The 26,849-nt window shown below is 38.4% G+C and overlaps 1 protein-coding gene across 17 annotated transcripts in view; it reads right to left on the minus strand.

Moving 5' to 3' along the window:
• DOCK9 (dedicator of cytokinesis 9) overlaps positions 1–26,849 on the minus strand; it is a 165,131-nt gene that overhangs the window by 46,834 nt on the left and 91,448 nt on the right. For 9 of the 17 annotated variants that reach the window (XM_072994670.2, XM_072994661.2, XM_020801587.3 and 6 more), the window contains exons 10-30: positions 26,181–26,255; positions 25,947–26,087; positions 25,249–25,452; positions 25,039–25,161; positions 18,576–18,658; positions 17,830–17,952; positions 15,768–15,847; positions 15,498–15,685; positions 15,298–15,363; positions 14,228–14,320; positions 11,054–11,177; positions 9,869–9,990; positions 8,078–8,164; positions 6,738–6,827; positions 6,097–6,212; positions 5,879–5,948; positions 5,642–5,767; positions 4,681–4,752; positions 2,620–2,766; positions 1,876–1,959; positions 1,509–1,620 (exon numbers count right to left, since the gene is read on the minus strand). In XM_072994670.2, coding sequence (XP_072850771.2) covers positions 1,509–1,620; positions 1,876–1,959; positions 2,620–2,766; positions 4,681–4,752; positions 5,642–5,767; positions 5,879–5,948; positions 6,097–6,212; positions 6,738–6,827; positions 8,078–8,164; positions 9,869–9,990; positions 11,054–11,177; positions 14,228–14,320; positions 15,298–15,363; positions 15,498–15,685; positions 15,768–15,847; positions 17,830–17,952; positions 18,576–18,658; positions 25,039–25,161; positions 25,249–25,452; positions 25,947–26,087; positions 26,181–26,255 — 2,326 coding nt within the window. Of the gene's footprint in view, positions 1–1,145; positions 1,170–1,508; positions 1,621–1,875; positions 1,960–2,619; positions 2,767–4,680; positions 4,753–5,641; positions 5,768–5,878; positions 5,949–6,096; positions 6,213–6,737; positions 6,828–8,077; positions 8,165–9,868; positions 9,991–11,053; positions 11,178–14,227; positions 14,321–15,297; positions 15,364–15,497; positions 15,686–15,767; positions 15,848–17,829; positions 17,953–18,575; positions 18,659–25,038; positions 25,162–25,248; positions 25,453–25,946; positions 26,088–26,180; positions 26,256–26,849 lie in introns of all 17 variants that reach the window. The other 8 variants (XM_072994658.2, XM_072994666.2, XM_072994665.2 and 5 more) reach the window with 1 other exon arrangement.

Below are 26,849 nucleotides of genomic sequence, written 5' to 3' on the forward strand. Positions count from 1 at the left end.
TTGGTTTTCAGTCCATTCCTATGGGAAATTTTGCTTCAACTTAAGAACATTTCAACTTAAGAACACCATTCCAAAACGGATTAAGTTCTTAAGTAGAGGTTCCACTGTAGTTTCTATGGACGGAAAAGAGCAGATACGGATTAAATGGTTTTCAATGCATTCCTATGGGAAATGCAGATTCAACATAAGAACTTTTCAACTTGAGAACCACCTTCCAATACGGATTAAGTTCTTAAGTAGAGACCCCACTGTAGTTGTTATAAATGTAAGAGCATATTTTGTACCCACAAAGGTATGAAGTACAAACAAATCTCTCATAATGTCCTATCTTCTCTTATGTGGCAACTATCTGCTATGGATTCAGAGGATTCCAGATAAAGCAGCTAGCTGGCAATAATGTACCTTCTGTACAACTATCTACAGTATTTATGTGGTCCCTAATTCCTTCAACACAAATTAACAAACCCAATATCCAATGTTTACTTCTGTTCTCCTGTATCCATCAGATAATAGGCAGAAAAGTTTTTTTTTACTTTAAGAAATAAAGATTAAATGTTTGTGGCGTAGAGAGGCTCACATGGTGCATTTGACTCTCTCTTCCTTCCAAATTTCCCTAATATACCCCAAAACGTATGGGGGGAAAGGCAACCTAGAATACTGTGCCATTCTTGAGAGGAAGGTGGGGTATAAATATAATAGAATAAGCACATTAGGATCCTAAGAGGACATGGGTGTATCCAGATGAACAGGCATAGATAAGTAGGCAGTGTAAATTCCTTCAGTTTCAAAATGACTTTGCACCAAAGTATGGGAGAACATTAACAAAAGTATGTGCATACTTGACAAAAATGCAGAACTAGATGTGCAAATTCTGTGGAACCAGATAAAATAAAAATGAATACTAGTATGGCACAGTTCTAGAATTTCTTGACTAATGCTAGGAGGATTTCAATCAATTTATATTAGCATGTCCATGCATTTTATCTTGTCTGTAGTTAAGTTTGTTATGTCATGCTTCCTTTAAAAGCTTCTATTTTCTACATACAGCAGCCTATAGCGTGACTCACAAATGAAATTACTGCACATTCTTGGTTTGATCACTGTCAAATAAAGGTTTAGGATCAAGCGCTGCACTCCACACCTACCTACAGGAGTGTCATATGATCCCACTGTTGATGAAAGAAAAACTTATTTGAAAAAAGGGGGAGCAAAGTAGGACAAAATAAATAAGTAGCACTAAGTAGCATTAACTGCTGCTCAACAAAGAAAAGAAAGTATGCTACTCAGACATTCACTGACATAAAAAGTTCTCTCTCTCATTTTATTCATGTTAAATTGTATACATAAAGTAATGAGGAAGGAATAAAAAAATATATAACACCACCTTTGGCCAAATAAAGGATCTCAATATATATATTTGTTAAAAGTCACACAAGACTTGATTGTTTCTCTTAAAAAAATTGAAGTTCTTAGCAATATCAATGTAACTGCTTTGAACATATGTTTACCTTGGTATCTCTGAATTCTGCCTTTTCCAAATGGCATTGGAAGATTCAAAGGAATGTAGTGTTCGTGATTACATACTACCCGGAGGAATTCAAATTTGAACTCAAAAAGGGTCTGCAAAATATGTTCAAGTTATAAGACTAAATGTTTAATTGAATCAGCATTTTTAATCAAAAGAGTCAGAAAAACAATTTTTAACATCACTGATTCTAGCACCAAGAATAATTGACTTAAACGATTGACATGAACTAAAATATATTTAAATATTACAACAAGCAATGTTTGTCACTATCTGCATCCAAACAGCACTAAAACTGAAAGTGAACATTATGACAGAAATAATACAGAACTATTTCTGTAAATTGGTACCTTCGGATCTCCTGGAGCAAAGAAGGTGATATAGTTATTAATTTGCTTGAATACAAATCCTCTGTCCATAAAGGTAAAACATCTCTGAAAAGAGAAAAAAACGTACCTAGTAAGTAACTCTAAATAAACAAAATTAGCCTAACGCAGCATATGTAGTCAAATATTAGACTTATCAAATAAAATGCGCCACATGAAAAGTGCATTTCTGTCTTCAAGATTTAACAATTGCCTGTTGATCATCTCAACCTAAACAAATTTTTATTATCAGTCACCCTAAAAGATTCCCAAACTAAATGCATTTGTCATAAAAAAAAGATATTTTGAATGATAAATCCTAATTTAGGATTCATGATTCAATGCCACTGGGACAACACGATATATTTACATATTGTTTTATGTATTGCACTGAAACACTGCTGCACCTTCGATCAGTTTAATATTGTCTACAATATTAAACAATAAATATATAATATTTAGTTTTTTACAGGTCATATTCATTCTTTCAAATTTTAGTTTCAATTAATCAGTCAAGTCAATTGAATTGCGATTTACACATACAAGTCCAGCCGAATTCATATACCTTCTGTTAAGTCACAAAATGTTGTTGCTGTGTTACAAATAAGAACTGTTTAGAGGTTCCAGTAGGAACTTGCTAAAAAATAAAATCTTGTAAGAATTCATGTACTTCTGCAATGAACAGACAAAGATGCCTTTGAAAAAGACCAACAAATAAGTGTTACTCACTTTTATGAAGACAGCAAGGCTGTGGTTTGCATTTTTTGAAGCTTCTGGGTTATCTTTATATTTCTGTGTAATATGTGGCATCAGCATATTGACAACAGTTTCTACAGCATGATGATAAGATGCTGAGAACCTCTGATTTCGTAACAACTAGAAACAAAAGAATTAAATTTACAAATAGCAGCACTGCAAAGTTATCTGTTTTATACCCTGTTAACATGTTAAGGGAAGGAGTATGATGCAAGTTCAGACAATTCCAATTTATTTATGAGTCTCAGTCACACTTCAAAAATAGAAGTCAAAAACACTTTGGAGCTTGTTGATCACTCTTGTATATGCAAAGAAAAGATCAATATAAAAAAGGATTTTTTCAACTAACAGATTGGGTAGATTGGCGTAAATAATACTCTTAACCCCCTCCTACAAAGAAAACATAACAGAAAAACAATCCCCTTTGTTTTCTGTGTCACATGAAATAAATGTTAAGAGATGCAAGCCTTCAACATTTAATTTTTACCCTGCCATTCTCCATAAAGAGACCCAAGGCGGCCAAAGATACAAGTCTGACATTTAGTCCAGTTGTGTCCGACTTTAGGGCGCGGTGCTCATCCCCGTGTCCAAGCCATAGACACAGCGTTTGTCCATAGACAGTTTCCGTGGTCACATGGCCAGTGCGACTAGACACGGAACGCCGTTACCTTCCCACCATGATGGTACCTATTTATCTACTTGCATTTACATGCTTTCAAACTGCTAGGTTGGCAGATTCTGGGACAAGCGATGGGAGCTCACTCTGTCGCGTGGATTCAATCTTATGACTGCTGGTCTTCTGACCTTGCAGCACACAGGCTTCTGCGGTTTAATCCGCAGCACCAGCATGAAAGACACAAGGACATCAGATGTTCCCTGGATGCATGAATAGGCATCCTTCAGTCTCGAGAGACTATGGTAACATGTTCTGAATCGAGGAGTGTCCTCTCCAGAGCATGAAGCCCGGGTAAGGTAATATGAAGGATAGGCTGTTACCCAAGCAGCAGATCCCCCCTCTCCACATTGCTGAAATGGATGCATGAATAGGACTTTAATTACGGTGGAGATGGGCAGATATGTAAGCCTCCCACCCTCGCCACCTGGAAGTCAGCTGTTTGTGTATGAAGGGCGAAGTGTCAACATTTGAAGTGAATGCCATGCATACCATGGTAGAGAAAAAATCCAGAAAAAAGTAATTTTTACCATGTATTACCTGATTTGGCCACTAGAAGGAGCGAGAGATCATGTTACGTATTCTTGTTGTTGAAATGCACTGCATGGTCTCTGGCTCCCTCTGGTGGCCAGTTCTACTGAATACATTGTGAAAATGCCTGTCTCTGGGTTTAAAACAGGGGTGTCCAACCTTTCACCTTCCCTGGGCCACATTAGAAGATGAAAATTTGGTTTGGGCCACACATACATTTGGTTTGGGCCACATGGGGGGGCAGCCCTAGCCATCCTCCGCAGCCCCGCTACAAGCGCGCTTACTGGCAGCTGCGATCTCAGACAGCAGAGGCTGCCAGCTTCGACTCCGGCGGCTTTATGGGGCCGGGAGGGGATCCACCTCTTGACGGGGATGGCGCAATGCAGTCACGCAGCCTCCCTGTCCCCTCCCCTCCCACTCCTTCCTTCCTTCCCTCTCTCCCCCTCTACTGTTGTGACATGCCCCAGCCACATTCCGGTCGCAAGCGCAGGCAGTGTAACTTGAAACTTTGGAATTTCTTTTAAAATAATAAATTGCACTGGGCCACATTACGAGCTGACCTGGGCCGCATGTGGCCCTCAGGCCGCGGGTTGGACAAGCCTGGTTTAAAATATATTTTAATATTTTCAGACCATGAATAAGTGAAGCTGCAGATACTAGGGTCCTATTGCATAAGTTGCTCAAATAATTATGGAAGATGCAGGGAAAACATTACTCTGAAAACAAAAGGATTATTTAAAAAGTACAGCTAGACAAATAGTTTATGGTACATTTTTAAACAATCCATCATTTTCCAAAACAATAAAAAAATCAATGAAATTATAACTTACCTTTACTTTACCATTTTCCAGGAGGTGCTGGGCCATTGATTTGATTAAAATTTCAAAGAAAAACCAGGAGTACTATTAAACAGAACAGGGGGAAAAAACGCACATTAAATAACTATATATTTCAAATAATAATGTAAAGAGCATTTAATAACCTTTATGCAGCACAGTTAGAAACTTTTCATAATAAAAAAGGTACTTTTTTCATAAGAAAGAACTTCTTGGTTGTTTCCACATTAGCTCTTTTCTCTTGGATCTGTCAATTTTTAATACTCATTTTTAAAATAGAAAATGCAGTTGACTTCTCTTAAATTGCTGCAGCTCAATGAAATCTTCCCTGTTACTTCCCACCCTTGATTTATTCATGCCTGATTTACTGTCATTCTTTCCAGTAACATAAAGTTATAGCACCACACTGTGCAACACAGCCAGATAAAGTATTATTGCCTCTGCATGTCTAAGGGAAAGTTTGCTCTTCACAAATTCTGTCCATTTTCCTGATCACTGTTGACTACAGCTGAAGTACTAGTGGTGAGTAGTTACTAAGATAAATGCTTTCACTGGTTGGGGAAAAAAAGAAACAGTAAACTAGTAATTAAAGCCTTCTCTGCTCTCAGGAATAGAAATAGGCAGTGAAATAACTAAAAACCTATTCAAGATAAAATTAAGGAAGTTTTCATTACTAACAGCACAGTCACAGTCAACGGGGGTGGGAGGGGGTGGAATAAAACAGGTATATCTTACAAATAAAAAACACCCTAGGAAAGACATTTGCAAAACAGAACTAGCTTACAATGAAATGTTACAGAAGAGGCCACTGGAAAATGCATATGCTGAAGAACTTAATTCTATATATCAAGCACTGCATGGGAATTCTGTTTTAATTTCAATTACAGTTATGGACAAGCAATGCTTCAACAAAAAGAAGAAGCAACATTAACCATAATGATTTTTCAGTATGGACCTTTAGTAGCTTATTGCTTGTGAGAAAATCAGCAGATGGCTTCAAAATAGTCGTCATGGATTTGGCAAGTTCTTCATGAACAGTCTTATATTCAGAAGCAATGTAAGGCTCCGCTTTGTAAGCATACTTTGGAAGAAAAAAACGTCAAGTTAATGTTATATAGTGAAACAGTAATTATTACTTCTAGCAATTATTGTAATTAATTATTATAAATAACCATGGTTATTTGATCTCTACCTTGACATAGGATCTCAAGTAGCTATCCAGCCCTTCTTCATGACACTGGGCAACTATATGGACAATAACTCTAAATGAAATAAAGTGAACAAAAGAATAAAATTCAGATAAAGTGTTTTTAAGATGAAGGATAAGAAAAATCAAGAAATGAACATCCCAAAAGGATATTTCATCTTTATGTGATTAACTTCAACAGGATTCTTCAACAAAACATTTACCTTGTCACATTCACAGCAACTTCTTCCTGAGTTGCCCTGGTGAGCACTCTAAATAACTGGTTTAAAATAGTAGGCAAAAAAGTAATCATCACATGGCCCTCCATAGCATGAAGACTCTGGTTTAAAACAACAAAAATTAAATCAAAACCATGAAACAAAATAGTTCTTAAAGTACATGCTCCAGAATTGAAGTCAACAGTATAAGGCTTCCACCCCAACCATTTTATTTTAAAACTAGGTATACTCCTATTGGAATCAAGATGACTTGCACTTAACTGACCTTATGGGTAGGACGCAAATTGACAAATATGTGTCAATTCAGTTTTACATACAACGTATGCTATTTCTCCCACAAATGCCTCAGAGTGAGTTACTGAGACTTGAAGTGTTCAATTAGTGAGAAAGGAGAACTTGTAGCTATTCTCCTCTGTGGGTGTCTGTACTTCTACTGGGTAGCAAAAATAAATTTTACCATACATTCAAAACTCTGTAACAAAAAGAGCAAACCAATCCATCCCCTGCAATACACCTAACAGCATGAAAGTGCCCTCTAATCTGAGCCAATAATAGTATTGAGAGTTAACCAAGCCTTAATACCCCTCACTACCATTTGTGTATTTCAGTCTCTTTGCAATTTATACCTTAAGATACTTCACAAGTTCAGTTCCCAAAGCTTGAGCTCCAGACTCAGTTTTTTGACAGTAATGGAAGAAATTGTTTAAATGTTGGTCCTAGCAAAAGAAAGGTAAGTAGGTAAAATTAACACACTAGTTCATATGTTGTTCCACTACAACATCATTAATCCATTTAAAAGAAATCTAGTGTTGATACAACCCCAAATGTCTCTACTTAGGGAAACTGAGTCCCCTGAAACTTTTGAAACTACATGTAGTTGAGCCTTCACAAGTGTTAATTTCAATTTTGCAGTTCTTCAGGCCCTTAAAGCCACACAGACCTCAGGCAAAAAAGCATGTTTTAATTCTGTTAGGTGCTTTCAGGTGACACTTTACCACACAATCACTTTACCTCAAATATAGAATTAATGGTATCTCCCATTTTATAAACATTTCATGTTAGAGCGTGCCATTTGTTGGAAGGTTTTTTTTTTTGACCCAGCATTCTCCAAGAATTCCCCAGGCAGAATTCTGCAAGTCCTAGCTCACAGACTCACACTTAGAACCACCTGGACAAGGGTCAACTTTGGAGAATGAATGGCCTACCTTGGCTTAATTTCTCTTGTGAATGTTCCAGAAAGGAAGCTTTGGTGCTTCTTGGGAATTGTAGCTCACTGCCTTTTAGGCTCTGCAGAGGCATCTTCCTGAAGCACTCTGACTTCGAGCAAGTACTACAGCAACTTCCTTTTTTGAACATTCACAAAAGGAAGTAAGGCCAAGCTAGGCTATGTAGGCTCCAACACAGAGAACCATACAAGTTACCTCCAAGGACAACCAAAATACAGTGGGACCTCGACTTACGAATGTCCCTACCTACAAACATTTCGACTTACGAACGGCTCCATTTGCAAAAATTGACATCGACTTGCAAACGGAGCCTCAACCTATGAATGAAAAAAGACAGGGGGAAAGGGCGCGAAATTCAAATTTCCCACCCATTTCTCCTGCCTTTTTGCCTTCGGAGGTCAAGGCTCCGTTTGCAAGTCAATGCCAATTTTTGTGAACAGAGTAATTGGCGCCTTCGGAGGTCTCCAAGGGCTTCCCCCCCGACATCGGAGGAAGCCCTTTGAGACCTCCGAAGGCAAAAAAGCAGGGGGAAAGGGCTGGAAATTCAAATTTCCCGCCCTTTCCCCCTGCCTTTTTGCCTTTTTTCTTCCCTCAGAATGCATTGATCGGTTTTCAATGCATTCCTATGGGAAGTGGTGCTTCGACTAAAGGATGCAGTCCCAATACAGATTAAGTTCTTAAATCGAGGTACCACTGTAACGAATCCAGTTAAAAAGCCTCAGTAGTATAAACAATCTTACCTGGGTATATATAGTGGAAACTAGATGAGTTGAAACTTTGAATAGTGGTTTTCCTCCATCTACCCATTTGATTTCAGGACCAGCATGCTATACCACAATAAAGAAAATTTAGATACAGCAAATACTACATGTTCAAACAATACCATGAGCCAAATATGGACATATTGTGATGTTTTGAAAAACAAAGCGACATAAACTGAGTAAAAGAATACTGTAAATAAAATCCACAAATGGACATTTATTACAGTACAAAACCTATGAGTAATTTTTAGCAAACCTGCCTAGGCCAAAACTGCAAGCTTGGTAGAATTTGACACAAACCCTACTGCAGTTTAAAAGTGCCACCAATGTGCATTTTAAAAAACTGCTTTAGGGCTTCCATTCTGACCAGCCAGTGCTAGGCGGCTTCCTGTCTACTGACTGCACTGAGAGCAGCAGAATCTTCAATTGCTTATCATGTAGTGAAAAATGGAGCCACTGGAGCAGAAACAAGCAGAAACAGAATCACCAGCCAGCTAGTGCTGGGAAGCTTCCCAGTTACCTCAGAAGTAGCTACAGGGGGTGGTGGTGGTGATGCTGTTCTTGAGGGAGGGGCACCTCCAACAGCTCTGTTTACACTGCATGTGAAGTGGACGAGGACTCTCAGCTACTGCTCTGACCCAGCGTTGTGTCAGTAACTGGGAAGCCTCCAAGCACTAGCCAGCTGACAACTATGCGTCACACATTAATGTGAAAAATCGCATTAAAACAGGATGGGTTTCCCTCCAGTCAATGAACTGATCTTTATTCTTTGTTTTCTGAGCTATTTTATCTTGGCAATGTCTTAGAAATAAGTGTTAAAGTGTTAAAGTTTGAGCTTTTGGAGGATTTTATTATGTTTGTTATATTGTTGTGTTTTTATCATGTATGTAAGCCACCCCAAGTAGAATTTGTCTGGGGGAGGGGCAGGGTAAAAATCTAATAAAAGTAAAAAGGAAAGTATGTGTGTTCATACCTGTTTGCAGACAACTGGCAATAAACAGCTTTGCTGTGGGTTATGGCAAATGTGTAGTTCCTGTCCTACAGTGTTGTAAATGATATCACTCTATCACTACAGATATCACTCTATAAATTGTTGACTCCTATTTCATCATTGCTGCTATACAATAAACACCCACATAGCCCTTCATCAAATGCTGATATTAAAAGAAAGAAAGAAAAATTCAATCAGTTGTTTTATGTTAAAGTTAATTGTTAGAAACATTTAAAGTCTTGTTCTAGTGGCACATTCTTCATCAAATGAAGAACAGATTCTTGCCCGGTATTCTAGGACAATTTAAAGACTAGCATGCTTATTGTAACATGACGTTTTGTAGACCCTAGACCAGTGGTTCTTAACCTTTGTTACTCGGATGCTTTTGAACTGCAACTCCCAGAAACTCCAGTCAGGACAGCTGGTGGTGAAGGCTTCTGGGAGTTGCAGTCCAAAACTCCTGAGTAACCCAAAGTTAAGAACCAGTGCCCTAGACCACTGCATCTAATGCTTGAGTGAACTATACTCCATGAAAGCCTAGGCTGTAATAAATGTGTCAGTCTTTAAGATGCCACAGGGCTCTTTGTTGCTTCTGCTTCAGTCAAGTAACATAGCTCTACACCTTTGGAAATGATTGCATGGTGTACTTTATGTAGCAAAAAAACCCCAACATAATCTGTTATAAAAGTAATTAAAATTAGTTATTTTTTCCCTTTTACTAACAGAATTCTGCTTTATCAAGATACTCATGAAATTTCAGTGCATTTTATTTTATTTACTTTGCTCATGCCAGGCTCTTGACTGCTGAGATATCCAGATGGAAGATAAGCAGATACTGGAATGTGCTGTTCATTGGTCACAACTCTTCCATCTTTTAAGAGCTGAAGCCAAGAGTATCCAACTAGAAAAAAAATGCAAACAGAAACAGTAAATTTTAAACCCACACCTCATTTATATAATACATCCAAGTATAAGCACATCTGGGGTGTTAGTGACTTGTCTTTACTGTAGTAAACACTATTGACATTTAAGATGGGTTCTGCCCAATTGAACAAAAGGCATCATTTTTGTGGAGAGGACAAGGGTTCCCCTGTTGGCAAGAAATTGCCTTCCCAGGGACTGAAGAGCAGGCTGGTCCACCACCAAATACAACAGAGGGTTTGATGACTCTGGAGCTGAACAATGAGCAGGGGACAAAGAGTCCCAAGCAAAGGACGGCAGGGCTGAAACTCAGTTTCTGCCCCTGTTTGTGGTCCTGGAAACCCTTGGAGTGAGACGGACACCTCTAGGGGAAAGGAAACCCCTGGTGGATGGAGCCTCTAAAAGGAGTCTTGCTATGAGGTGAGGAGAAACCCTCGTCAGAGGGAACCTGCAAGAAGCAAGCTTGTTAAATGGAAGAAAGCCTGGGATCCCTTTCTAACCCTGAGGGGGCCAAAAAGAGAAGCCCTGGAGGACGAGACATGTGGAGATACCCAAACAGTGCCTTACGGGACAGACAACTGACCCAAAACAACTGACTCAGCTTGGCTGATTGCCAATCCAACCCTGATTAGCCTATTTCCTTGAAAGTTCTCTGTGGATTAATAAATACAGTTAGCATTGGGCTTTTCTTAATAACAGCTGGCTGGGAAGCTCCAGTGGTTTAGGTATCTGGCTGCAGAGCCAAAGGTTGGGAATTTGACTCCCCACTGTGCCTCTAGAGATAAGAGCCAGAGTGTGTGCCTTTGGGCAAGCTGCTCAGTCCCAGAGCTGCCCCAGGAAGAAAGGAATGGAAAACCACTTCTGAGTATTCTCTACTTAGAAAACCCTGGAAAGGGCCACCATAAGTCAGAACTGACTTGACAGCACACAATGATTTTATTATAATTTCTTATTAATCAAACATTTCCAAAACGGAAAAAATTAACTAAATTTTCAGAAGAAATATTTAACTTTAAAACAAGTCCATCTATTATAAAACATACCTTGTGTTTCAATTATATCCTTCTTTTTGGTAGTCCCTTTGCTTGAGCTGTCACAACTGACATGGTAGAAGCTAAACAACAAATGATGTTTTTCATGTAGCTGTGTGGGCAGTTCTATTTTTACCTAAGAGGAAGCAAATACAAGTTGGGTTGCAGAAATAACTTCTAAAAGTTGTATCTGACACACAATATACCATTCATATCATAGTAGCTTACACATTCTAAGTTAAAGTACATTTAATGCAATTAGGGCCAATATTCACAACTGTGAAATCATACCGTGCATGCACAATCCAATACTGACGAGAAGTGGACTGCAGAAATTCAACCCTAGATATGTGGGGCTATTTCGTATTAGCAGGCTACCTAATATAATTCATAGAAGACGACGTTCTGAACATGTAAAAGGATGAATTCACTGATCTTGCTGTTAAGAGTAAGTGGGAAGAGTGTGGCACAAAAAAACTTCTCACATATGCCAAGATATTTTAAAACAGAATACATAATTTAAAAGAAAATAGGTAGAAGGTAGAGATGTGGACTTGCCTCCACAATTCTACCTTAATATAACCATAATTTACTATACATACTCAGTTATACTTGATTAAATATATGCTGTACCTGATTTAACATACTACACTTAATATAGACTTAAATTCACTGTATTTTCTGTATTTAGGCAAAGAAGTATCAAGTTTCCATAACTTGTCCAAAATTATTGCAATCATTATCTGTAACTAATGATCAGATATATATGGATCATCATCATAATCATCATAGAACTGCACAGCTGGAAGGGACCCTATGGATCACTGAGTCCAGCCCTTGTCAAGGAGGCACAGTGGGGAATTGAACTCCCAACCTCTGACTCCACAGCCATGAAATTAAACTAGAAATGATTTGATAGGATTTCTTGATGTAATGGTTTAGGACCAAGGAATATGTTATATACCATCACAGACATATAGAAAACTGTTGCTCTGCTTTGCACGTTCCTGGAAACGGGTACACAGGGTAGACGTGTACAAAACTGAGCAGGATTTGTATGTATGGTGGAGAAATCATTAAAACCGTAAGAATTACATCTGACTCCATCTTCTTTGCCTAGCCTGGCCTAGTGCTTGAATGAGGACACCAGACCCTTCCTAATTGGAAGAAGGTTAAACAAAAGGCCAGGCGGTAGAGAATTTAATGCATCGTTGCTTCAGTATGCAAGATATTCAGACTTCAGGCCTGTCAGCTGTGACACATCCTTAGGTTGGAATGCAACTATAGGATTCAACCTCACTTTGCAGCCTTAAAGCTGCTACTAAATTAATGCTCTATCTGAGAATTTGGTAACCATCCTTCTCTACCATGTGTTTTTCATTCATTCATTCTACCTGTCGTCTCTTCCCCCTTCAAATATTCACTCACCCTCAGAATTAGCTAATCAAATACTCCACCCCAAAACTTCCTATGGCAGCTCCTCAGAGCCACTGAGTCATGCTCCAAACTTTTTGAAAGGGTGATAAGAGTTAGATTCACCCTACGCCACTACAACAGATTCCTGACAAGTGCAGTTAAGTGCAGTCTGACCACATTCCCCAACTAAAGAATCTGGCACTGCACATAAAATACAGACTCTGGAACTCCCTCCCATGGGAGACTAAACTGGCCCCATCTTTCCTTTCTTTCTGCCAGTGGGAGAAGACCTTTCTCTTCAGGCAAGCTTTCCCTGATGTCTACCCTGTTTCCCCGAAAATAAGACAGGGTCTTATATTAATTTTTGCTCCAAAAATGCATTAAGGCTTATTTTCAGGGGATGTTTTATTTTTGTCATGTAGAACCATCTACATTTATTCAAATACAGATGTCATCTATGTTATCTTCTGGTTGCTGCACAATGGTGGATGGCGGGGTTTCACTTAAGTAGGGCTTATTTTTGGAGTAGGACTTGTATTACGAGTATCCTGAAAAATCACACTAGGACTTATTTTCAGGTTAGGTCTTATTTTAGGGGAAACAAGGTAGCTGCCAGAGTGGAGTTTTTAAATGGATTGCTGTAGCTTACTGCTCTGAATGTGTTTTGGTGTTGCTTATGTTTTTTAGTATTGCATCCTTTTTAGTATTTGTATATTCACTGTTGTTAGCTTAAATACTGTCTTTTAATTGATGTAAGCCACCTTGGATCCTTTTTAAGGAGAAAGGCAGGATAAAAATATTTTAAATAAAATTTAAATAAATAAAACATTTTGCAACATCAAATGCCTCTTGAAAACACGTATTGGCAGCATTCTAGCTTCAAAATGAAACCACAAGGATAAAATTTTGCCAGCAGCTGGTGACACAGACTTGAATTGTTTTACTTTAAATTATTAGTACATCAGGTACCTTTTCTATAAGCCTTAAAATATTGTGGTTTACTATGGAAGAAAGCTTTTCATAACATATTTTATTGAAATAGTTAATCTAATATAAAGCATTTTCTAAGTATGCAAGGTACCTGCTATAATTATTCCAGAGATCATTATAATAATGTTGTAAAACCGGTTAGCATCATCATTTTGTTGTTGTTGTTTAGTTGTTAAGTCGTGTCTGACTCTTCGTGACCCTATGGACCAGAGCATGCGAGGCCCTCCTGTCTTCCACTGCCTCCCGGAGTTGGGTCAAAGTCATGTTCAATGACACTGTCAAATGATCTTGTCCTCTGTCTTCCCCTTCTCCTCTTGCCTCCACACTTTCCCAACATCAGGGTCTTTTCCAGGGAGTCTTCTCTTCTCATGAGATGGCCAAAGTATTTGAGCCTCAGCGTTGGGATCTGTCCTTCCAGTGAACACTCAGGGTTGATTTCCTTCAAAATGGATAGGTTTGTTCTCTTTGCAGTCCAGGGGACTCTCAAGAGCCTCCTCCAGCACCACAATTCAAAAGCATCAATTCTTCGGCAGTTGGCCTTCTTTATGGTCCAGCTCTCACTTCCATACATCGCTACTGGAAAAACCATAGCTTTGACTATGCGGACCTTTGCCGGCAAGGTGATGTCTCTGCTTTTAAGCATCATCATACCCATAATATAAGTGCAAACTGAGGCAGAAACATACTTGTCTGACTAATAATAATTCAAAGCACCATTCTCATTCATACTCAGTGTGCTTCTGGAAAAGAATATGTGTTGGCAGATACAAAACTGCTTACCTCATCATAAAACTCTGGGTTTTGATGGTGATGCAAAACTGTAGCAAATGCTTGTCTGGTAAATATTGGTCCACCTGGTCTACCATAGATACACTAAAGTCAAAGAACAAGAAAAGAATAACAGGCTGAGCTATTCAACTGTCTTTTTCCTTAGATGTAAAAATCAAAACTACCCAGCAGCAGTAATTACCTTGATAGCCTCACATAATCCATATATTATTTTATCAAGGAGAAATTTGGATAACTTAAAGGTCCATTTTCAGTGGAAAAATTCATCAGAATAATTACCTACAATAATAATTAAGTGCCATCAAGTTTCTGACCTTTGTGGAGTTTTCTAAGTAGAAAGTAACTCAGAAATGGTTTACCACTGCCCAGAACCAACACTCACTTCATCCCCATTAAGAACATAATAAAAATGGTGCTATAACTGACTTGAATGCGGTAATCTACAGAAAATCTAAAATTCAAATGTTAAAATATTACTGTTTGCAAGGGCAGCCCTACACAGAATGCACTGCAGTAGTCGATATTTGAGATTACCAACGTGTGTACTAACTTTATTAGGCACTTCTTATCAGGGAACGATGCAGTTGGGCAATAAACTGAAGATATTCCTGACCACGGTCGATATTTGAGACCACACAGAAAGTGCCAAACCCAATCTAGACCAGTGTAACCCCATCTAGACCAGGGAGATTTCCCTTTAACCAGTCTGATGTCCCTCCTAACAGCAAGATCTGTCTTATCTGTATTCAGTTTCAATCTGTTAGCACTCATCCAGTCCATAACTGATGCCAGGCATCATTCAAAGACCTATACAGCATCTTCTGCGGCTAAAACAAAGGAGAGATAGAACTATGTGCCATCACATACTGGTGATAACACACACCAAATCTTCAAATGACTTCTCCCAGACTTCTGCTTCAAGAAAACATACGTGAACTAGTATAAGGCATGACAATAATATTCAAGACATTGATTGTGAATTTTTCACATTATGATGCTATTGGCAAATCAGCAGAGATTACTTGACTGAACTGCTTCTAATAGAGGTCCCATTGACCAACCTTTAAAGGCACAGAATCTTCATCATCTGAATCCTTGAATTCTATGCACACTGCAATATTTCTTGCCTAAAAGAAGCAGAAAGATTTCAATTTCTTTGAAATGTCACGTATATAACTGAAGCTCCAATAACAAAACCTGATTCAATTCAGATTCAGTGTGGTCTTGAATCTGAATCTAATTAGTGGGCACGTTAACTCACCTTTGCAAATGACTTTTGACTGTCATATTTCAAGTGCTTTGGGTAAACATAAAGGTGATTGTTGTAGATGGTGAAAGGCTGAGTATGTTTTGGTATACAGGGAACAAACTCTTCTACTTCAAATGTTACTACTGCCTTGGTACTGTTTTCAAACTGTTTCATGGGAATGTATGATGAGCTAACAAAATCTGAAAATATATTAAAAACCAGTAAAAAAATTGAAGAGGAAAAAGTGTTTCAGCCATTTAGCAATACTTTTTCAATACTTACTTGAGATGTCTGGAGAAATGTTATCAATTGTTATGTCTAGGTTTCCTAAAATAACTGGTAACTTGGCCATCTTTTCAGGTCTATGAGAACAAAAAATAAGGTGAGTCATCAGAAAAATATTTAGAGGTAATAAACTTTTTAGTAACAAAGTAGAACTCATGCAGGAATACAAAAAAGGGGCTCCTAAAGAATGAAGTCTCATATAGTTTCTCTCTCTCTTCACTGGACCAACACTACTGATTAATACTATAGGCAATGGGGTTGTTAAGCTACTGTATTTACTGTATTAAACTACTGTAAACTAAGCATTAAACTACTGATTAATTCTATGGTCCATGAACTAGACAATTAGGCTTTTTTGTCTGTCCTAAACACTGCAACAGCTACAACCCCACCCATTCCAGGAATTTCCAGAGGGTTGGAAAAGACTGCCAAACACCATGAACTCTGTTTTATCAGAATTTTTCAATTCTTGGTGATTCTCCTCTCCCACTGTAGTTCCTTAAGACATAGCTCAAAATATTCAGTATGCTCTCCTGATCCTCCGGAGCAGCATTTTATAGCTGTAAAGGGGAAAGAGGGGAAGAGAAAGATCCAATGTGTGACGCCTTCTTCTGTTTGCACAATGCTCAATAAAATATGATGCTGCATGCTCTGAAGTACATATTCATGCAGCCCTTTCACTGGAAAGCACAGCAGAAATGATTTGATAGGATTTCTTGATGCAGTGGTATATGTGGATGCATAAAAAGAATTTTGCAGTGTTATGGCAAGACTACATCCCATTAGACCTTTCACTCTTAATCAGTACATTTGTAAAAAATATTTTTATTTTCTTCCACAAAAAAAGAAGTTAGCTGTTATAAGGCGCTTATATTTCCAGATGAAAGAAATTTTGTTCATGTTCAGTTTTATTGGCCAAAATTCTATTGCATAATTATCCTAGTGGAAGTGCAATGGTGTAACTCACAATGGTAAATTGTCCCTAATTAAAAAGCTTTCACGTGGATTCTTCACTGCAAGTGGCTTGGGGCATAACCAAGAATCCAAGTGTAGTTAAGTCATTACCCTTCCATCAGCATAAATTCACAACAGGATTCTGGCCATTTTTGCTCTAATAAAAAAATAAAACAATGCTATCTCATTTTATAAGTAAGCCATTTCTTCCTATAGAATTCTTAGCATTCCCCAGTTTGGAAATTGCCATTCTTTCACAATAAACATTTAACTAAGACTTTAACATGTACAATCAATTACACTTAACATCTCTGAAAATTACTTCACATTTCAATGTACATGCTTGACATCACTCAGTTTTATTGTTTAAAAAGCACTGTAGGTTATATTTCTATTTTCAAATTAATTCTGTTTGCTTATGGCTCTCTATGAAGTCACTCACATCAGCTACAGGATCTGGGGAGAAAATGCTATGACAGTGACTTTACTTATCAAACAAATGTATAGAAAGCAATACATCCCAAACTGATTGTGCCTTTTATAAACGGAAAATCTATCAGCTGCTAAAATACAAACTGCATCCACTCCTCCCCCACCAAAAAACAAACAAACAACATTTTGAGCATCTTGTAGTCTAAAGCCTAAATATTGCTGCTAGTCTTAACTATAGTAAACCCACTGAATTGACTGTTGAATGGTGGGGTAAATCTTATGTAATTCCCACTGATCCACTGAATCTACTTCAATTGAGACTACCAATAAGATTCTGGTTTATGAATAAAAGTTTAATTATAAGAAAGCAAGTTTCATTTATACTTTATTTTGAGCAGCATTATGCTAAACTGTTATGACTGAGTATCAATATTAACATGTGTGTTCCCCTTTCAGGCAGGCTGCTATGAAGGAAAGCCACCTGATCTGTTCTAGCTACTTAAGTACAAAAGGAGACATCACTGGGGTGAGTAGACAAGAGCAAGTTACACCACTACAGGCAACATATAAAGGGTGATTTATTTTTGAGTGCAAATTTAATATGCCAAACAAAAAAATTAGCAACAAAATTATTAAATCTGATTTATTTGAAACATAAAAACAGAACACTCACTTTCTGAAATCAGCTAACAATTTAAGCATGTCTTCATTTGAAAGTTTGTTGCTATCCTGTTTATAAAGTGCTGAAAACCGTGCATTTTTGTCCAGTGTTCCAGATGCATCCTTGAACAGTGTCCTGAAACATAAATCTTTGGTTGAGAACCTCATAATAGCTGTGTTACAGTTTATAGAAGGCTGACATCCTGCAGCCCATTTGGCAAATGTTGATATACTGATCAGAGATGCATGTACGCCTGCAAGAAAGTCAGACAAAATCCAGCAATAAAACAATATTATTTCAGCCAAAGGGAATGTGTTGATGATGGCAATATCTTTGGACAACAAACTTTTTAAAAACCATAGCTGACTTTCTTACAACCAAGTATGCCTGTGCCAACACAACATTTTCTACTCTCTTCTAGATCATTTGACTGGAATATGATAAAATGAGAGTGAGTTGTTTTATTCCCATTACCTCTCACAAACAGTAAGTTGTGTGTTGAAACCAAAACAATGTGCCCTCTAATTTTCAGCCCCGCTGGGTGGGGCTCTGACTCTCTCTTGCGACTTCATCCATGTGTGTGCATGACTCCTCCCCCCCACATGCGTGGGACTCTGTCAAGACCAGAACCAAAGGAGCTGCATGGAGGAGGAAAGCTGCGCAGAGCGAGATGGAGTTGTGAGCACGCACATGACTTAAAAGGAACCTTGCATGTGGTGATAAATCCACTTTAAGTAAGAAAAAAAATCATCCATTACCTAGCTGCCCATGCAAATGGCATTCTGTACTGTCCCAACCGCTGGCAAGCCTGTTTTGCATTTTTCAGAACCTTCTGAGCAACCTAAAAGTAACCGCAGAAAATTAAGTCACAAGTATTAACGTCCTTCCTACATCAAACCCAGAAACCATTTGCCTTATGAACTCTGTGCTCAGTCTCTCTCCCTTCTCTCACATTTATTATTATCAACACCTACAGTTGTGTTCAAAATTATTCAACCTCCAATGCTGTAAAGGGGTTTAGGGACTATAGTGTACATTTGGAATTGTATTCAGAATGAAATCCTACAAGGACGTTTTAAAGAACCAAATGCAACTAAAATAACATCAATTGTTTATGTAATACAGTAGTAAATGTTTCTTTTGTGGTTTCTTCATTGCCACAATTATTCAACCCCTTAAAGACTACCACTCTGAAGAAGAGAGGTTCATTCAGGTGTTTTTGATCAGGTATTGAAAACACCTGTGGATGTCACTAGCACCAATCAAGCATAATAAGCACCAATTAGGCAGCTTTAAAATGACTGTGATACTCAGCTCCTTCTAGACATTTATTGGTGTGGTTACAAACATGGTGAAGTCAAGAGAATGGTCCAGGAAGACAAGAGAAGAGGTGATTTGTCTTCACAGGAAGGGCAATGGCTATAAGAAGATTGCAAAGAAGTTAAACATACCAAGAGACACCATAGGAAGCATCATTCGCAAATTCAAGGCAAAGGGCACTGTTGAAATGCTACCTGGTCGTGGAAGAAAGAAGATGCTGACTTTGACTGCTGTGCGCTACCTAAAGCGTAGAGTGGTGAAAAGTCCCCGTGTGACTGCTGAGGAACTGAAAAAAGATTTGTCAGATGTGGGTATAGAAGTTTCAGCTCAGACAATAAGGCGCACACTGCGTAATGAAGGTCTCCATGCCAGAACCCCCAGGCGCACCCCCTTGCTGTCTCCCAAGAATAAGAAGAGTCGACTGCAGTATGCCAAAAGTCATGTGGGCAAACCACAAAAGTTGTGGGATAGTGTTCTGTGGACTGATGAAACAAAATTAGAACTGTTTGGGCCCATGGATCAATGCTATGTTTGGAGGAGGAAGAACAAGGCATATGACGAAAAGAACACCTTGCCTACTGTGAAGCATGGCGGAGGGTCAATAATGCTTTGGGGCTGTTTTGCTTCTGCAGGTACAGGGAAGCTTCAGCGTGTACAAGGTACCATGAATTCTCTTCAGTACCAGGAGATATTGGATGAAAATGTGATGCAGTCCGTCACACACCTGAGGCTTGGGAGACGTTGGACCTTTCAACAGGACAATGATCCCAAGCATACCTCCACGTCCACTAGAGCATGGTTGCAGAGGAAAGGCTGGAACATTTTGGAGTGGCCATCGCAGTCACCAGACTTAAATCCGATTGAGAACCTCTGGTGGGACTTAAAGAAAGCAGTTGCAGTGCGCAAGCCTAAGAATTTGACTGAACTGGAGGCTTTTGCCCATGAAGAATGGGCGAAGATACCCGTAGATCGCTGCAAGACACTTGTGTCAAGCTATGCTTCACGTTTAAAAGCTGTTATAACTGTAAAAGGATGTTGTACTAAGTACTAAGATTGAATGTCACTTGGGGGTTGAATAAAAACTAATAATGATGTGAGCACAGAAAAGACATTTGTGGTTATTTCATTATAAACTTAAGGTTATATTTCTCTGACCTACAAGTGCCTCTTTCATGTAAATGTAAGCAAGATGACTGAATGATCAAAATCAATGTCAAAATGGCCAAAACATTCAATTTCAGTGCGGGTTGAATAATTTTGAACACAACTGTAACTCAGTTTTTTTCTTCTCTTCCCCTCCAATTAATTAGCTCTATTAAATTAGCAGTATAATTAGCACAAGGTGTGCAGTGCTCATTAAAAATTTAGGACCAATATTTTGGCACCAAACTATCAATCAAGATTTGGGAGCAGCAGATCACTTGCTTGTAACTGAGGTTCTTCGAGGGCCATCTGTAAACGCTCTGGTCTTGTGGTTTTGCTCTGCCTGTGCAGAACATCCTTGAATCTTCCAAAGTGCCATCAGACATTTTGGTGGGAAACCCAACCATCTCCCTACTATGCATGCCTACAGTGTCCCCCATTCCACTTTATATCAGTCCCCAATATGCTATAATAAAAACTAATGTAGATGCAAACTCAAGCACTCTAAGAGAGGATTTTGTGATTTCATAGATGACCACCTGAAGGCTACAGGTAGGTAATTTGTCCTTCTTCTTCATGGTCTTTGTAACTCACACTTGTGGAAGATCAGCACAGAGAAAGTTGCTGGTATCATAAATGTATGTACACTAGAAATTTAGACCTGTGCCCTCTATGTATGGATTTATAATCATAATTCAACAGGAAACATTTTGAAGTGCAAGAGGTGATTTTTCAAAGACTTCCTCTTCTGAACAGGACTGAGAGATGATGACACAATCCAAGAACACTGTGTAAAGTAAACTAAGTAGAGTACAGAGGCAATACGGTTGGCACAAACATTTCCAAAGTAACATTTTGTACTGGTACAGTTTGGATCTCATCACCCAACAAACCCAAAATTGTGACTGGAGCAGGTAACACCATGGCCACAGAAGACAACAGGGACAAAATTTTTTTATCCTTTCTCTTCTTTTTCTCAAAACTGAAGAAAACAGTTTATTCTGGGGCTTTAATTTAATTGTTGTGGTGATGGGGAAGGGAGATCTGTATCAGGTGATACATGGCGAAAACTGAGGTCATCAACACCAAAGATGCCAACATTAAGGGAGTAAAAACTGGCTATTTTAATAGTCTGTAAAAGGAAAACTTTACAGGGCAGTATTTTTTAACAATCACTATACAGTGGGGTCTCGACTTACGAACGGTTCTACATACGAACTTTTTGACTTACGAACCCGCCCGATAGGGAAATAACAACTCGACATACGAACTTCCCTCGAGTTACGAACAGGAAAAAAGTGCTCCCTTCCCTCCCCTTAGAGGCTTCTGGAGGGGGAAAAGGGTCAGAAACTTAAAAATAAATAAAAGAAAATCACTTACAAGGCCTTGGTAGCCCCCGAACTGCAGGAAAAAGAGCAGGAAACAGCTAAAAGCCAGCACCCAGCAGGGAGCCTGGCAGCCATTTTGTGCTTTTCTCTGCTCCTGCCCCCTCCTCTCCCCACCTAACAGCTGATCGGCTGGCTCTGAAGAGGCTTGGGGAGGCTTGCTCAGCACCTTAAAAACCTGCCTGTGTGTCTTTGTGCTGAAAAAAAAGATTTCAGAAGTGCTTTTAAAACTGTTCCCTGCCTCCCCCTCCTTTCCTGAACTTTTCTTGACCTAAAAAAAGGAAAAAAATATCCCCCTCTAGTGGCAGAAGGCGGAATAGCAGCTTCTCATTAGTTTCTATGGACGGAATAGAGCAAATACAGATTAAATGGTTTTCAATGCATTCCTATGGGAAATGCAGATTCGACCTACAAACGTTTCGACCTACGAACTGCCTTCCAATACAGATTAAGTTTGTAAGTCGAGACCCCACTGTAGTCTCAAAGAGAGCTTTATGCTCTTCCTTAGCCAAAGTTATGGGGGGGGGGGGAATTCCCTTTCAGTTCTGTATTTGATGGGTTTTGTTTCTGCTGTAGTTCATCTGAGGCTAATCTATTTTCCAAAATCTTATATTTTTTCTGTCTTTCTCTTTTTTGTTTTGATGCAAATCTTATGGCTGCGCCTCTAAAAAATGCCTTACTTGCCTCCGAAACCATTGTCATTGGTGTTTCTGGCCTCATATTCTGTTTGAAGAAGAAATCCATGTCTTCTTTTATTTGCTTAATAAAGTCCTCATTTTTAAAATGTGAAGTATTCAGCTTCCATTTAAATTCTCTTGATTTGCTACCCAGTTGTAATGAAATTGGACTGTGGTCTGCAAATGTAAGTAAAATATCTATTTGCTCCAATTCTTTCATCAGGCTTGTTAAGATCCAACATGCATCAGTTCTTGACCATGGTTTATGTCTGTTAGAATAAAAGGTATAGTATCTTGTCTTTGGGTTACATGTGTTCCAAGCATCTATGATATTTAAGTCCTACAGTTGTAGAAAATTTCTTGAGATTATCCCTCTCTCTTTTTGGGTTATTTTATCTCATTTTCTGTCTAGTTCTTTATCAAAAACAGCATTAAAATATCCTATCACACAATAGTAGTAATAATCTTTGTTAGTTCTAGTTGTAGTTATTTTTTAAAAAAATTCTTGATTTCCCTTTGGCGTGTAAATATTGATAATTAGTATTTTCTTTAATTCTCTTTGGATTTCCACCATTAATATCCTTCCATTGTCTGAGGTGAAAATTAGTTCTGGTTCCAATTCTTTCTTTATCTACATAGCCACATTTTTCTTCTTTTTACTTATGTCCGAAACTACAAACAATTTTCCTAGCCTTGAACATTCCAGCAGTTTCTCGTCTGCTCTTTTCATAAGGGTTTCTTGAATGTAAATTACATCAGATTTCTGTTTCTGTAGTTGTAGAAAGATCTTTTTCCGTTTTTAAGGTGACTTCAGGCCATTTATATGACTGAAAAAAAATCTTCATTTGTTTTCTAGTCATCTTGTTGTTGGTTATTACCTTTCTGTTTTTTCCTCGTCATGCCTCTGGTATGTCTTGGCTCAGCTACTTCCTGTTCTCTTAGCTCTGTGTCTGATTCTGATTGTGATGGGTGATCTGATTTCTCTCAGTTATTCCACCTTTCCTTAAACAACAGTGGCACTTTGAGAGACTGCCACTGAGTGGAACCTTTAATGCCACAGATCTAAAACTTTTAAAAGGAAAGTAGGGATGTCATCAAAGATAAGGAAGGAAAAATAAGGAAGAAGGGGTGAAAAACTACTGAGCAAGCTCTTTTTTTCCCTTAGTACTACAGGAAAAAAACGTTGCTGTTCTAGTGGCTGACAAAGAGAAACTGAGAGAAGAAAATGCTGTGGTCAAACATAGTAGGGAGAACGATGGTGCTCCTACCAAAAGGCCTTCACTCACCTCAAAAGATTCCAGAAGATTTGGTGCAGACACAGGAAAAGCCACAAATGTGAGTCACAGAAGCCATGAAGAAGCACTGAGAAAATTTTAGCCACGGTCTTGATTTTTGGTGGTGACAGGTTGTCTTAACATGGCAAGACAGCCTGATGAAATCTGTCTAACCTAGGTGTAAGATCTTGCCTCCAGTGCAAGACTGAGACCATGAAGCACATTATTTCTTCATGTTTACCAAATAAATGTATCCAAGCAAAACTATACTGGTGTTTTTTTCTTTCAGAAGCTAAGCACAAAAATTAAGCAAATATCATTTTTGATTGACCAAAAAAATTGGAAACAATCTGTTCAAAGCTATTACTTTTACAAGTGCATGCAAGAAGGTAACCGTTACTATTTTACCTTTCTGAAAATATGCAAAGATCAGTCTTCAATGTGAATAATATCTATCCAAGATCAACAAAGCAAGTATCTTGCTGTCTTGCTTTAAAGGGCAATTTATTTTATTTTTAGTTTTTGCATTGTCTCACTAAAACTCTGAATTTTCATCCCCAGATTACCGTTACCCAGGACTCCACCAAGAGGTTAGACAGATTTTCCACATTTTAATACAACAAACATTTTTATTTTCAGAAGAGTTCCAGCTAGTTAAGTGCTTACCAGATTTCTTACTAGTCCAATTTGCATTATTCCTGATTCACTTCCAAAACAGGGGCAGGTGAGCTGGGGTTCACTCTTTAAATTCAGACATACTACCTTGAATGCACAAAATATAGGTAGCATCCACTGCTGGACTTCCACTGCCAGAACAGTGGAATCTAGAAGACCCGGAAGGGGGAGAATCCTCCTTCCCACTGGGGATTCACAAGCACCCAAAAAGCTGCACCAGAGTGCTCAGATACCTTCTGAAGTTGGTTTTCCAGTAGTTCTGAAGGCCATAGAACTGAGGAATGTTCCACAGGCTCCTTCTCATTCTTATTCTTCTCTAATCATAATCAGAGGTTAATATAAAGGTTTTGAAACAACCTATTTTAGAATTAAAATGAACTTCCTGGGGACTAGGGCCACAAAAACTACCAGCAAGGCTACTAAAATGACTTGGAAGATTATATACCTTCCTCTGAGTTACATGACTCTCAGTTCTCCCATAAACTATGGCTAAAAGAAAAAGTGGTTGGTGATATCTGAGCTGACAGACGATACAAAGTTGTATTGCATGTAGGATTTTCCTCCCCATGTTTGTCAACTGATGCAGGAGCAAAGCTGACATCTGAACATGAAAACATGCTTTATACCTTGAACCTCTGCATTACATTTTGTTTGTATTCCCAATAATCTGTTGAGTTGCTGTAGTGTAACAAAGTCAAGTTAAACCAAAGGCATTATTTCATATAATAACAGAACACAAGACTATACCTTAGAAGAATCAGAACTTTTCATATATGGTTCAGCGCAGTGGGTAATGCTCCCTTGCAGAACTTTTTCTATTCTGGCCACTAGAAATATATCAGGATGTGGACATGTTACTGAAAATACTCCCTAAAAGCAAACAAATTAGTTTATTAAAACTAAAAAACATGGTCTCTACATTGTAATGAAGTAAAACAATGACTTCTTTTTTCTTACTTGTTTTGGATATTGTAAAATGCTCTCTGGAACAATATCGTGAATTCGATGCAAGCAGTCGCTGCTGCCATTCAAAAACTGCTGTGATGAATCTGGCAGCATATGCCTCACTGTGCTATGATTCAAATCCACATGGAAGTCTGATGAAATCTTCTGATTATGTTTAATGTCAAACAGTGACAAGGAGATGAAAAATGGCTCTACCTGGATATTTTAAAAAGGCAATGAATATGATTATCATGGTAGCAATACTATTCCACTGAAAATAATCAATGCTGTGATTATTATCACATAGGAAAAAGCTACATTAATCTATATTTACTTTTAAAATGCAGTGAATTAGGGTGGTATGTAATAACCTATATGAATTAGAATGTAAAGCCAAAGACTTTATGCTAGTTAAATACATATTTTGACATTTTATGCCCTTTAAAATCTGTATTGTGCCAAAAAGTAACACACTATAACTTAAGACACAATCCTTTAGTTAATGAACAATTGATACTGATACAGGCTCACGCAACTTTTTATTCTTTCTGTTCTCTCTCTTCTGGCAAGAATCAATAATTCCAGTAAGTATCTGTCCATGCAATTATATTTTTCAAGATATATGTCCAGGTTTTTTAAAAATCACAATCATATACTAGAAATCCTTTTAAAATCCTTAGGAATTAGATAAATTCATGATTTGAACATACGTTTGTGGTTGGTCCTTCTTCATTTTCAGCTACACAACTTTGTAGATTGAATGCTAAATCGTTGCATTTTACGAGAATTTTCTTCCCAAACTTCTCTTCGAATGGCTTTACTTCCGGTTCAATACCAGAGAAGTCAAGTTTCTTTGAAAGAAATAGAAGCATGAAAAAAAATTTCCCACTTTACACATGCCTTAAAAAAATACCCCTGTTCTCTTGGCCCCCAGACCCTCTCACCTGTGCATCTGGATCCAAAGCAAAGAGTTTCACCCTGTTTTCACTTTTGAATTTTATTTCGGAATCTCTGGAACCCTGCAAAATAAAGAGATCACACATTTAAATAAATATTTTTACCAATAACACAAAAGGCAAATGTTTACCTGTCATCAACATGTTTTCCCATTTTTCATGGCGGTCACATAATCACAGAATTATAGACATGGAAGGGATCCCAAGGGTCTCTAATAGAGATGGGCATGAAGCACTTCATGCTGTGCCATCCAAGTTGTTGATACAGCACCGCATTCACTTTCCTCGCTCCCAGCCAGCTCCACTGCTGGTGTGCACTGCTCCTTCGCTCTCCATTGCACAATCTTCCATTCCAGCAGGAGCATGGGCTTCCCTTCTCCACCTCCTCCAACAACTGCCCACTCACAGACAGAGCTGTAGGAATTTCTGCCCCACTTCCCCATCCAAGTGGGAAGCTGCTGGAGGAGGCACAGAAGGGAAGTCCATGCTCTTCTAGAACGTAAAATCACCCAAAGGAGACGGAAGGAACACCATGTGCTAGCAGGCTGGGGGGCAGTGAACATTTGGTACCTGTGGTGCCATGCCAATGACTTAGATTACATGACATGGCAAGAAGTGCTTTGTGTCCATCTCTAGTCTCTAAGTCTAACGCCAAGT

The sequence above is a fragment of the Pogona vitticeps genome, chromosome 3 (assembly GCF_051106095.1).
Source record: "Pogona vitticeps strain Pit_001003342236 chromosome 3, PviZW2.1, whole genome shotgun sequence".
Lineage (NCBI taxonomy): Eukaryota > Metazoa > Chordata > Lepidosauria > Squamata > Agamidae > Pogona > Pogona vitticeps.